General features: G+C 38.4%; 1 protein-coding gene and 2 non-coding genes across 13 annotated transcripts in view; all 3 read right to left on the reverse strand.

The window, feature by feature from the left end:
- CEP295 (centrosomal protein 295) overlaps positions 1 to 13533 on the reverse strand; it is a 48352-nt gene that overhangs the window by 5952 nt on the left and 28867 nt on the right. For all 11 annotated transcript variants that reach the window (XM_068555679.1, XM_068555685.1, XM_068555680.1 and 8 more), the window contains 5 exons: positions 9835 to 13300; positions 8355 to 8523; positions 8075 to 8218; positions 3721 to 3873; positions 420 to 523 (listed from right to left, as the gene is read on the reverse strand). In XM_068555679.1, the coding sequence (XP_068411780.1) occupies positions 420 to 523; positions 3721 to 3873; positions 8075 to 8218; positions 8355 to 8523; positions 9835 to 13300 (4036 nt within the window). The remainder of the gene's footprint in view (positions 1 to 419; positions 524 to 3720; positions 3874 to 8074; positions 8219 to 8354; positions 8524 to 9834; positions 13301 to 13533) is intronic.
- LOC137772736 (small nucleolar RNA U2-30) lies at positions 12 to 81 on the reverse strand. Its single transcript, XR_011075541.1, has one exon. It is a non-coding gene; the product is annotated as a small nucleolar RNA U2-30 (small nucleolar RNA).
- LOC137772737 (small nucleolar RNA U2-19) lies at positions 217 to 296 on the reverse strand. The gene has a single exon (XR_011075542.1). It is a non-coding gene; the product is annotated as a small nucleolar RNA U2-19 (small nucleolar RNA).

Raw genomic sequence — 13533 nt, forward strand, 5'->3', positions numbered from 1 at the left:
GTTATTTATTCTGAGCTCAGATCAAGTGTAGAAACCTTCATAGTTATAAAGGTCCGTAGTAAAACCTTTTCATCATTGCTCAGAACTGATTAGCCTTTCATACACACAACCCCCAGCCCACTCTCACTCCCCCATCAGTAAGTCCTCAGTTATCCACTGTCACCTTTACACACACACACACACACCCCACTTATTGTTTTAAATTATTCTTTTGCTTCTCAGAACTATAGAGATCATGCATCAGGTAGACTAAGAGGTCTTCTGATGCTCAGATTTGGCTGTTTTCATCACTGATCCACTCCAGTAAGAGCAGATCTCAGAGAACACAGACTTCAATATTCCACAACTTCTGTAAACTAAAAAGACAATATGAAGCCAAGCAACTCTAACAATGCAGCACACATCAAGACATTACTAACCTTATCATCTGGCTTCACATCTGGACCCAGGTACGTATGGTCTTCTTCCTCCACAGAGTAACTTAATACTGCATGATTCTCAACCACAGCCTCACTGACCTTGACTAAAATGGGGAAGGAGGGGGAAGGTCTGGATTATGACAAATCAAATATTTAGCACCAGAGGGCATAATTTCCTGCTTTCCTACAATTTTCTCTCATATTTTGCTTTGTAGAGTTGCCTTATCTTAGACCAAAAAGAAAAAAAAAAAATTCATGTTGTTATTCATTAAAAGCATTTAGGACTTCCCTGGTGGCGCAGTGGTTAAGAATCCACCTACCAATGCAGGGACACGGGTTAGAACCCTGGTCCGGGAAGATCCCACATGCCTCGGAGCAACTAAGCCCGTGTGCCACAACTACTGAGCCTGCGCTCTAGAGCCCGTGAGCCACAACTACTGAGCCCGTGTGCCTAGAGCCCGTGCTCTGCAACAAGAGAAGCCACCGCGATGAGAAGCCCGTGCACCACAACTAAGAGTAGCCCCCCCTCACTGCAACTAGAGAAAGCCCGCGCACAGCAACGAAGACCCAATGCAGCCAAAAATAAACAAAATAAATTAACTAATTAAAAAAATAATTTATAGTCAGCACAATATAATTTTTCATGGAAAACTGTAGTTGTCATTATTATTCTATGAATAAAACCCTTTAGAAAAGAGCCAGTGTGATGGGAAATGCTTGTCATTAATTTTAAGTGAAGAAGCAAGAATATTCAATTATAAGTACAGTGTGATCTCAAAGGTGAGAAAAATGCACATAAAAAAGACAAAAACACCAAAGTGCAACCAGTGGTTGCTTAAGAATGGTAGGACGAGGAATTTTACTTCTTTATAACTTGCAGTGCTGTCTAAAATCACAATGAGCATACACTGCTTTTATTATGAATTATCATTCCTAATTACATTTGACATATTAAAAATACATAAAAATTATACTTTCTGTCTCACTATTAGTAATCCGGGTATTCTGAGTTAGTTTTTCTCATACTCCCAATAGCCAACATTTGTGAGAAAGCCGGCCAAGGAATATGGTCATCTGTGGCTCTGAAATAGAATATAATTAAAACTGCTCCGCCAAATATAAACTAAAATTTCTGTCTCATTATCCCCATGATATTATTAAAAGAGATCATGAACATTAAAAGTATGTTTCTAAAAAAAAAAAAAAAAAGTATGTTTCTTAGATGTTTGTGTAAGAAATGTTTTCTAAGAGGTAACCCAGGACACATATGCATGCATACATATGTATCTGTATATGTGTGCAGATACATATATTTATTCATAAAATATCTATATTACAGATAATAAAGTAAAAACAGCAAATATCAAATATTATATTTAAATATAATTTGTTTTTAAATACAATTTTTTACCCTCTCCTAGTTCAATTACAAATATATTATTGTGATACAATTGATTTAACCATTAAACTGTTATTTGGTTGCTTCTTTACACACTAAAATTTTAAGTGAAGAAAGTTAAGAGATGGTGAAACTTTATAGTGAGTTGTTATTTTTTCTTAAGCAGCTCATTTCAAAAGCTAGTTGTGAGATGGGAAATTACGGGTTTACTATTTCGTAATCACAGTTCTATAACTGTTATTATCTGTAACAAACCAAAGAAGATTCCCCCAGAGGAGGGTGACCAGGGTAGCACTTGGGTAGTGATAAGAATTGAAAAATAAAAATAAGGGAAAGAAAAGCAAGGTCAGAGTTAAATAAACTTCAGTGAAACTGCAGTTTTGTGAAGGTGTTAAATGAGGGGAGAAAAGTCTGAACATGTCTGAACATAGACAAAACCATGAATACTGTCCAAACCACAAAAATGCTCATGTTAGCCAGGATAAGGAGATGATAATCTCCTTATCCTGGCTAACATGAGTGACTGCTGCTTAATCAAGTACAGCTTTACTTAGCCTAACTCCATTATTCCTACCTCCTAGGGAAGAATTTTGTAGGTATCCAATAACAGGATCACCCTTGCTTCCTGATAATATCCAGTACTAACAAGCAAAGCCCTATTTCAAAATACTTAAACCCTCCTCAAAATCACCTAATAAAGCCCAAATCTTATAGTAAGTCCCTTCTAATACCCTCTCACTAATTCATTGGCCTCATGGTTCCCCACGGTGTGCATTCTCCCTAACTACAACAAGTCAAAGCACCCAGCTTTCTTCGATTACATGTGTGCTCTTGGTAGTCTTTGGCTAGAGGACATTGACAGGTAGAATAAAAAGGAATGCAAGTATTCACCGGCTACATCTAAAAACATGGTAATGGTTTTTATTTTAAAATGTCAAAAACTATAATTCATTGGAAATTATATTTTGTAGTTATTTCAATCTCCAATTAAAAAAGGAGAAGCTAAAGTCAATTTTTCTATAAACCCTCAAAAAGAAAATAGGTCTTGCTCATCTCTCATTGTATTAAACCCTAGATACAACTAAGATAACAATTATCCAAGTATAAGTGACAGCTAAAATAAAAAGAAATCTGGTTAGAAAAGGCAACTACTTAAAAGGTGCTTTAGAACTAATGAAGCAGTACTGGAACTATGCTTTGCAAGGTCAATATTATACATATAAAATAGCTTGTTATAAATATGCACAAATTCAAAAGCGAGAAAATTAACATCAGTTGTCTCTGGGTGGCAGAATTAAGTGATTTAAAGTTTTTTCCTTGTAACTTGTTCCTTAATACTTTCCAAATATTTAAAACTAAACATAAAACAGCTCATTTAGAATGCCACAGGTAGAATTTTTAAAAGATAATACTTAGTAGTATTTAATTAAATGTGGATTGTTACAAATAGGCTTAAACACAAAATGTGTAGAGTTTGCCAACTGTAAAAACTTCATACCCTTACATACTTCCTACTGACATTTACTTACTTAGTGAAACAATTTAAAAGTGTAATTAATTATTCTCTAAATAAACTTCACTTCCCTCATTCAACTTTTTGTGTACAGAAATAATATAGTCTTATGGAAAAAAAATTTCACAGTATGTAAACATATGAAATAGAAGTGTGAAACCCAACCTCCAACAAAGATTAACCCGTACCTAAACTTTGGTGATTCTTATTCCAGACAGTTTTCAAATGCATGAACACAGACTTTTCTCCTCTCATTTAACACCTTCACAAAACTGCAGTTTCACTGAAGTTATTTACCATTTTTCATTACAAGTAACACTACAATAACTATCTTTTGTCCACATATTCTTATGCACAGCAATTCCAGTTTCAACTTCTTTCTCTCTCACCTGCTTTATCAGAGTCATCACCACAGATGTTCTCCTGGGCAACTGGGTGAAGATGACCAAATGGATCACAGCCCAGGGGGCTCCCAAGAAAACTTTGTTCTCGGCTTACTGAGACCCTCAGTGGGTCTCTGTCTTGATAAAAGTCTGGTTTACCTGGGAGGGAGAAAAAACTGACTCACTGGATTTCCACTTACGTTTCTAGTTAAAACTAAAATGGCAATTTAGATTATGGGTAAAAATCTAAACTCTTAAAGACTTAATCAGTGTAGCAAGAAAATAGTAACTGCTTAACTTTCACACAGCCTTTAAATTATTTCACTTCAATTTTACTAAGTTTTTAATGATACTCATACTTCCTAATAATAGAAAATGCTTCAGTACTGACTAATCACAGGAAAAATGCCTGGAAAAATGATCAACCATTAAGTATTATAAGGAATAATATGCATTCGTAATATAAAGTTCAAAAATAGCTACAGCTAATCTGTGGTATGAGAGATCAAGATAAGGGTTTACCCTGGGGAGAAGAGGAGGAAGAGTAATTGCGAGAGTACAAGGGACGCGTTTATGGAGTTCTCTAACATTCCAGTTCCTGACCTCAATGGTGTTTACCTGAGGGTGATTATCAAAGTAATAATCACTGAAATAAACACTTATGACTGAAATAAACACTCATGACTGAAATAAACACTCATGAAACAAACAAACAAACAAAGGAGTGGGAGACACTCAGAAGTAGAAGCTAATTTACTGTGCAGAATCCCAGAAAAACTTGGGAATTAAAGGCAAGAGGTATTACAAAAGGAAGGTGTGAATCAGGGAACTGAAAACAGGGAGAATGTTTAAAAACACGTACGTGGAAAAGATCCCTCCCATCACCTGAGATTCCTATCTCTCAACATCATCCCCAGAGAAGACTAAAGGTTTATCCTCTAGAGAAACTGAATCCTACATACTCTGCGATCAAATTTATAGCAGACTCTCAAACTGGTAAAGTGTCAAAGGATTACCTTTCTAAGGGGAAAGGTGCAGTAGCTGACAGGATTTGAACCTGTGTGGGGAAACCCCAATGGATTTCTAGTCTATCATCTTAATCACCTGGCCACAACTACGTGAATCCAATACACTCTGAATTTAGGGGGATCAGGCACTGAAAGGGGCAAGGGTGGAGGGAAGAAAAAGAACGCCATAAGGAAATCAGAGGTATTAAAAGAAAGTTTGCACCCTCGACTCAGATCCCCACAGGTCTGGCTCCATAACAGCAACAGCCAGGCTTGTATCAAACTTGGAGGATCTTTCTTTGAAGAAACTAAACTGTAAATTGCTCAGGGAAAAGAACCACAGATACTAAGTTGAGGGTCCTCAAGGAAAAGCCACATTTTCCAATGAAATCCAGAAGTAAATAAGGTCCCCACCTATAGAATTTCCAATTAGCCATTCAGTGTTCCACTCAAATATGGAAGATATTAGAGAAAAGCCTCTAAAACTTCAGACAGAAAAAAAAAAGAAGAACCCAGACAAACAGAGAAAATACAGGAATGCAAACAAACAAAAACCTATAAATATTCAAAGTAAGTAGTATTTTGCATCCATGAAACAAGAGCAGGATGCTACAAAAAGAAAAAATCAGAAAGGAGGGCAAGCTTTTAGAAACTACACTTTGAGAGCCAAAATAAAAATTCCTAAGAAATGATAGAAGAAAAAGCTGAGAAAATTCTCCCAGAAAGTAAAGCCAAAAGAAATAGACTACAGGGACTTCCCTAGTGGTCCAGTGGGTAGGACTCCCTGCTCCCAATGCAGGGGGCCCGGGTTCGATCCCTGATCGGGGAACTAGATCCTGCATGCATGCCACAACTAAGAGTTAACATGCCGCAACTAAAAAAAAAGATTAAGACCCGGCGAAGCCAAAAAAAAAAAAAGTAGAATACAGACAAGAAAAGAAAATTGGAAGAATATTATAGCTCAGTGTTTCTCAATATTAACTTTATCATCACCCACCTAAGGAGCCCTTTCAAGACTTTCTTCCTAATTGCCTGCTAACTCCATGAAACTTAATAACTATATATACTGTATATCTTTTTACGTACACTTGTGCTTTGGTACATAAAGAGTAAGACTTTTTCATCTCCCTGAGAACCAATTTTCATCCCCTTTGGGGACAGTAATAACCTTGTTAAGAATGTATCATCCAATATCACACTAAAAGATGTTCTCACAAACAGAGAAAATGATGTGATCTCAAATTATTTTAGCGGTGTTTAATATTTGGCTTAATATTTGCTAAAATCCATTGCCAACTACAGAAGTAAATACAAGAAGAAACACCTAGGAGACTTGAAAAGTGACTGTGTCTGGTGAGTAGCATCAAGGGGTAGGGGGTGTGTAGGGGCAGGAAGAAATGCTGTTTCATGTTGTAACCTTTTAGCACTATTTGCCTATAATATTTTGACTAAAAGTATTACCCAAAGAAGTGTGATGAAGGCTATGATGAAAGCTCCCAAAGAGCACATGACAGGGATGCCTGATAGCTCGGGCAAAGTTTATGCCACACAAGTGGCACTTACCTCAACCCTGAAGGGAGGGAGTGAGATCATGAAGGGCCTTGTGGGTGAAGCTAGGGACTTAAGACTTAATTTAGACTTATTCCTCCAGTCAAAGGGAAATGATTGAAGAGTTTAAACATGGAGCAATAGAGGCAGATTACTCTGAGTACACCATGGGAAAATGAAGGAGAGTAATGCCAGACTGGAAACAGGGAGACATGGGGAGTTGTAGCAGCCCTTCAAGAAAGAAATGACAGCCTGAATTAAAAGAGTGGTAGTGGGAATGGAAACAAATGGACAGATTCCAGAGTTGATCAACTAGAACTGAGAAGAACAGGTACTCTGTAGGGTGTGGCAGAGGTATAGACAAGGAAACAGTCAAGACTTACATCTGGGTTCTTTTCATTGAAAACAGGCTGAAGGATAAGGAGGTGGAGGTGAGGGAATATATAGCTTTCCCTTTTAGATAGGCTGACATTTTTGCAATCTCAAACACAACTCATTAAATTATAGGAATCAATGGTGAGAATTTCCCAATGCTCATTCTGAATTAGGAAAAGCGCCAATCAACTCCTGAACAGTTGTGTTTACCAAATAGTGCAAAATGAAGAAAAGCTTCCAAAGCCTAGTAACAAATAGAATCATTACTTTGTTATAATTTCCATAAGACATAAGAAGAAAGTAAAAAGGGGAATGATTCTTAAGAGTTATTCTGGGGCTTCCCTGGTGGCGCAGTAGTTAGGAGTCTGCCTGCCAATGCAGGGGACATGGGTTCGAGCCCTGGTCTGGGAAGATCCCACATGCCGCGGAGCAACTAAGCCTGTGAGCCACAACTACTGAGCCTGAGCATCTGGAGCCTGTGCTCCACAATGGGAGAGGCCGCGACAGTGAGAGGCCTGGGCACCGCGATGAAGAGTGGCCCCCACTCGCCGCAACTGGAGAAAGCCCTTGCACAGAAACGAAGACCCAACACAGCCAAAAGTAGATAAATAAATAAATAAATTTATAAAAGTAATACTGAATCTTAAGAAACAAGTGAAAGGAAAGGAGGTAGTCAAAAACAAAATCTAAAAAAAAAAAAAAAAGTTATTCTGAATCTCTTACCTTCTTAAACTCTTTTAGCTGGAAACAAAGGTACAATATTTTATGGCTTTAAGACCAAAATAGCTAATATTAACATTACATTTCTAAGTACCTTTCTATTGACAAAGTTATTTTCCCCCTTACAAAAGAATTTGCTTTGATAGATTTGATCAAGAGAATTATCTGGTTGAGTCTGAAATCTAGAAATAATTATAAAATGAAAAGAGGGCTATTTACTAAGGATTGCAGGGAGGAATTTTTCTAGATAATTGAATCTAGGAAGAAGTACCGTGAAGAAATATACGTGTTACAACTGCTCTTAAAGCCAGGGTTTTACGCACCATGATTATCCTGTGAAAGATACAGGAAAAGAGAAGTGAAGGTACTGAAGGGAAAGAGCAGCAAGGGAGAAGAGAAACAACTGGGTTTTATCCTAGAGAAACTGGTTTAGAAAGGAAGCAGAGGGAAGCAAAGGTGTCAGAATAATGGATAGCAAAGAATTTTTGTCTACAATAAATTGCGCTTCCTCATATATAAAGAAACTAGTTACCTAATGACATATTTCTTTAAGTCCACATTTTAAATACTGTTTGTACAAACCATTTTTTCCCCTTCATGAGTACTCACAGTCTAAGTTTCCTCAACAACAAAATATTTAGCATCCTGAAAAAACTGTAGAAAACTGGCAAACTATTAAAAAATCATATTTTATCAAACCATCTGTTTACCTAGTATAGAAGTTCTGCCACTTGCTGGTGATTCTACCTCTTGTATGGCACTAAGTTCATGTTGGTTCAAGTCCAATCCACCTTTAACTTTTGCTACAGGTGGTTTTGAGGATTTCCCACCCAGTTCTTTGTCCTGATGCTCCCCTATCAAGTCAAAGACAAAGTTAGGCACAATACAAATCTGTTAACGAAACAAACTTCTTCAACTGGCAAGTTGCAGGAGGTTAAAATAAAGAATCATCATCAGGACAATCAGTACTATAAAATGCAATTATCTTACCACTTTGCTTGGCATTACTATCTTCTGAAAGGAGCTGATTGTCATCACAGTTTCTCCTGCCTGCAGTACCAATGTTTTCCTGATTGTCTTTGGCTAGATCTTGGAGATGAACAAGGCAGTCTCTGAGCTTCTTAGTTTCAAAATCATTTTCAACTGTGGGCTTACTTGTCTGAAAAAGTAGACAGACGAGGGTGGGGATGACACAAAATGAAAGATCATGTGAAGAAGTCATTCGATTTGTATCTCCCTTCTTCAGTTAGAACCTCAACCACATCAACAGCTCCATCAACCACATTATTACAATTTTATCTATAGAAAAAAATGAGAAGTACTTCTAATATTGAAAGGGTAATAATTCCACTGAAAAGTACAACCAGTCACAGCCTCGGACCTTACAAACAGCCTCCACTGCACCTTTCAATAAGAGATTATACTTGAGTATCCCCCTCTGCTTTTCTTTTCCCATTCCTTTTCCTTAAACTGACCAGTAAATCCCCAGAACTCAAGTTCTCATGAACGCAACTCAAGCTTCTCCTGAGCATCAAAGGATTGTAGAATTCTGTTTAGGCTAACTCATAAATTTAGGAAGTGGCCTTTTAAAATAAAATGGACACATTCATATATAGGAGAATATACTGTCTCCCATATAGAGAAACTATGAATAGTCATCTGAGTGACCACATCAGAGTCCTCTCAACAATTCAGTCACAAGCAGCCGGTCCGGCGGTCCATCAGCCTAAAATCGCACCACTTTTTTTTTTTACAGTTATACTTTTATTTATTTATTTATTTATTTTTTATTTTTTAAAACATCTTTATTGAAGTATAATTGCTTTACAATGGTGTGTTAGTTTCTGCTTTATAACAAAGTGAATCAGTTATACATATACATATGTTCCCATATCTCTTCCCTCTTGCATCTCCCTCCCTCCCACCCTCCCTATCCCACCCCTCTAGGTGGTCACAAAGCACAGAGCTGATCTTCCTGAATCGCACCACTTTTATAACAGATGTTAATACTGTCACTTATGGAAAAAGATGGTACTGATTTTGATTCTACACAAATGTCAACACAGTGCTATACAGAAAGCACAAAGTCTGCCATTTGCCTAAGAGAAATTCTGCTAACTAGTTATTTTACAATTGAATCTTCTTGTGGTAAGCTCAAAATCCTTTATAACAAAACTTCAAAAGGCAACCTACATTTTCCATGATGTTTGAGTTTGGTTGTACCAAACCAGTGGCTGAAATTAGTTGGGCTTCAAATAACTATTAACTTCATAAACGCCATGCAAGGTGGATCAATTTTTACCTTTTAATTTCCAGGTTAAGGTAGAAAATTAAAGCACAGTTAAGGTCAAACCACTTATTCTCAATAACTAAGAACTTATTTCGACCTAGGATTAAAACAAATACTTAGCTTGTCTAAGTCGGGTTATTGTCGATGTTTAATTCTCAGATATTCGAGATTAATACATACCTGACTGTCTTTAAAGAAATCCTTCAAGGTCTCCTGATGTTTCTGAATGTGCTGCTGCAATGCTGTTTGTCTCTGTACAAGCAATTCTTCTTGGGCTTTTTGGCCATAATGCAGAACTTCTTTTTGTAGCTCCATCTGCTTCTGAAGTCCCAAATTATCTTGCTGAGCTAAGAGAGGTTGTGAAAAACTCAAAAATCTATCTTGAAGTCTTGGGCTCATAGAAGCACTTGAAGGAGCTGCATGTTCATTTTTGGCTGAATACGATTCACAAATGTTTTTAGATTTTACTTCAGCAAAAGGTAGTGGAATCAATGAATGCTCTCTTTCCTTGGGTAGAAACACAGAGGGAACAGGCTGCTCAGAAGAGCCACCTTCAATCAGCTCTGCTTGCTTGTTTAAAAGCACTTCTTCCTGAGCTTTTTCATTAAAACGCAGCACTTCTCTCTGTAAGCCCAACTGTGCTGACACATGCAGAAAAGCCTGGGATAAACTCAAAAGCCTATCCTGAGATCTTGGAATCTCAGGATGACTTGAGGAAACAGTACTGTCACTTCTGGTTGGAAGAGATTTTGGGATTCTTTCAGAGTCAGCAACAGGCAGTGTTACACGGGATAAGGATGAAGAGGTGCTGGTCTGCTCAGGTGAGACCCCTTTCTCCAATTTACTTAGTCTTTGCAAAAGCAGTTCTTCTCGGACTTCCTGGCTAGATTGAGTGGCTTTCCTCTGTACGTCTAACTGCTCTTGAAGTGCCTTCAAATCACCATGGAGAGGTTGGATAAAATGCTCAGATGACTTTTCCTCAAATTTATATTGTCTGGGCAAAACCAACTCTTTCTGGGTTTTCTCGCTACATGGAAGGGGACCTGTCTGTGTATACACGTGTTCCTGTTGAAATGTAATCGGATAATCTTGTTGAGATAAAACAGGCTGTGGTAAACCCAAAAGCCTATCAGGCAACCTTGGTATCTCAGAACGACTTGGGGAGACTATATTATCACCCTTAGTTGAACAAGGTTCTTGGATTCTACCAGCTTCACTAAGAGGTAATGGAGCAAAAGGACGCTGTACAACTAGGGGTAGGAAGGAAGAGGTGTCAACCTGCTCGGGAGATATTCTTCCCTTCCACTCACTCTGTTTATGCAAAAGTAATTCTTGCTGAGCTTCCTGTCTAGACTGAATGATGGCTTCCCTCTGTGTAGCTAACTGTTCTTGAAGTGCCTTCAAATTATCTTGTTGAGGCTGGATAAGCTGTGATATCTTCAAAAGTCTATCCTGCAATTCTGGGATCTGAAAATGGCCTGAAGGAATTCTACTCTCACTCTCTGCTGAAAGAGGTTCCCGGGTTGTAAGAGATTCAGCAGAAGGCAATGAAGGAAAAGAAAGCTGTGCTAACTGGGGTGTGAACGAGGGGCCAGTTTGTTCAGAAGATACATTCCCTTGGATTTTCTGGATAAACTGAAGGGCCTCCTCTTCTGTGTCTAACCATTCTTGGTGTCCTTCCAAATTATCTTGTAGAGGTTGTATATGTCGTGAAAATCCCAGAAGTCTTTCCTGAAATCTTGGGATCTTCCAATGGCTTAAGGGAAATGTACTGTCACTCCTGAATGACATACAGTCCTGGAATTTTTCAGATTCAGCTCCCTGAGACAGAGATAAAGAGGTGCCAGTCTGTTCAGAAGGAATTTTTTTTTCTAATTCATTTTGTTTGTGTACAAATTCCTGAGTTTCTTGTTTAGCACCAAGTATTACCCTCTGAATGTGTGACTGACCTTCGAGTGTTGTTAGATTTTCCTGCTGTGTCAGGCTACGCTGTGGAAAACTAAGAGACTCATCCTGAAATGCTGGCATTACCAAATGACTTGAGGGAGTAACACTCTCCTTCTCAGAGAAATAAAAGTTCTGAATTCTTCTAGGCTCAGTTTTAGAAGAAGCTTGTGAAGCAACTGAACGTTGAGTGACCACTGGCAGGAATGAAGAACTCATCTGCACAGACTTATTAGAGTCTTCCAAATCCCTTTGTCTACGTAAAAGTAATTCTGCCTGGGCTTCATGCCTGGCCTGAAGAGCATCCCTCTGTGTAGTCAGCTGTTCTTGGAGCAACTTCAAACTATCATGCAAAGGTTGGAACTGCTGTAGGAAACTTGAAGACCCATCCTGAGATTTTGGGATTTCAGATTGGATTGAGAGAATTTCCTTCTCACTCTTAGATGAATACTGGTCCTGGATTTTTCCAGATTGAGTACCAGCAGAAGGTAGTGAAGTAAATGTATGCTGAGTTCCTTGAGATGGGACAGAAGGGGGCCCAGTCTGTTCAGCCCATACTCTTCCATCCAATTCACTCTGTTTACGTGCACATAATACTTCCTGGGCTTCCCGTCTAGCCTGAAAGCTGTCCCTCTGAATATTTAACTGTTCTTGGAGAAATTTAAAATTAAGCCTATCCTGAAGTTGTGGGACCACAGGATGGCCTGAGGAAACTGTAGTCTCTTTCTGGGTTGGAGAAGATTCCTGGATTCTCCCTGACTCAGCTTTGGCAGAAGGCAGTGAAGCAAACGAATCCAGAGGTACCAAAGGAAGGAATACAGAAAGGCCAGTTTGCTCTTCCAATTCTTTCTGTTTGCACAAAAGCAATTGTTCCTGAGCTTCCTGTCTTAACCGAAGAACTTCTTTCTGTAGGTCTAACTGTTTTTGGAGAGCCTTCAAATTACCTTGCTGGGCTATGATATTCTCTGAGAATGGCAAAGACTTATCCTGCGTTTGGCCAACTACAGAATGGCTTACAGAAACTACATTTTTGCTCCCAGTTGAAAAGCGTTCCTGGATTTTTCCAGACTCAACTTTAGTAGGCAGAGAACTAAAAGAATGCTCAGCTACCAATGGCAGGAATGAAGAAGGTTCAATTAACTTAGACGATATACTTTCACTGTTCTCTGAGAACATTTGCTGGGAGTCTAAAGTTTGAAAAGTTGTTGCCCCAGAGGTTTCAGCTCTTTCTCTAGCATCCTGTACTATCGGTGGCTTATCATGTGACAAAGCCCTTGAAAGTGTATGAGAGTCTTTAGGGACTAATTTATAGTCTCTCTGTTGTGTTTCAGTCTGTGAGAGTTGCTTTGGCTGTTCCTGTGATTCCAAAGCTTGCTCGGCTAAAACATCTGAAGTAACTAATGTTTCGGTTGTTTCTACCTGTCTTTGTGGAAAGCGATGTTGTCTTGGAACCTGAAAATCTTGCTCTAATTTGGAGATCTGTACGGGTTGCATAGGTTGTTTGTTAGGACTCAACTTGGGTCTCTGACCTTGATCCTCAAGTTCTGATGCAACAGCGGGTCTTTCAGATTTCTGTGGTGGTACCGATGTAACAGAACCAGGTATCAATGGTGTAGCTGACATGGATGGGTACTTTCCTTTTAACATAGTCTGATAGTCGAGTAATCGTTTCCTGGCTGTTTCAACAGACTGTTTGTGAAGCCTACCCAAAACAAACAAGCATTATTCTTTTTCGATTAAAAAAAATGCCCCACATTCTTAAGTGTTTATACATTAAATTCAATCTAGGGGTGGCCATAATCAAGGCAGAAATGGAACAATGTTATTAACATTGCTCTTTGAGAAATCTACATGCCATAGTTCTAAAGGGAATCCTGGTAAGACCTTCATATAAACCAAATAATAAAACCTGAAAATGTAGCCACACACTATCAC

Source organism: Eschrichtius robustus, chromosome 11, assembly GCF_028021215.1.
Source record: "Eschrichtius robustus isolate mEscRob2 chromosome 11, mEscRob2.pri, whole genome shotgun sequence".
In the NCBI taxonomy this organism is placed as follows: Eukaryota; Metazoa; Chordata; class Mammalia; order Artiodactyla; family Eschrichtiidae; genus Eschrichtius; species Eschrichtius robustus.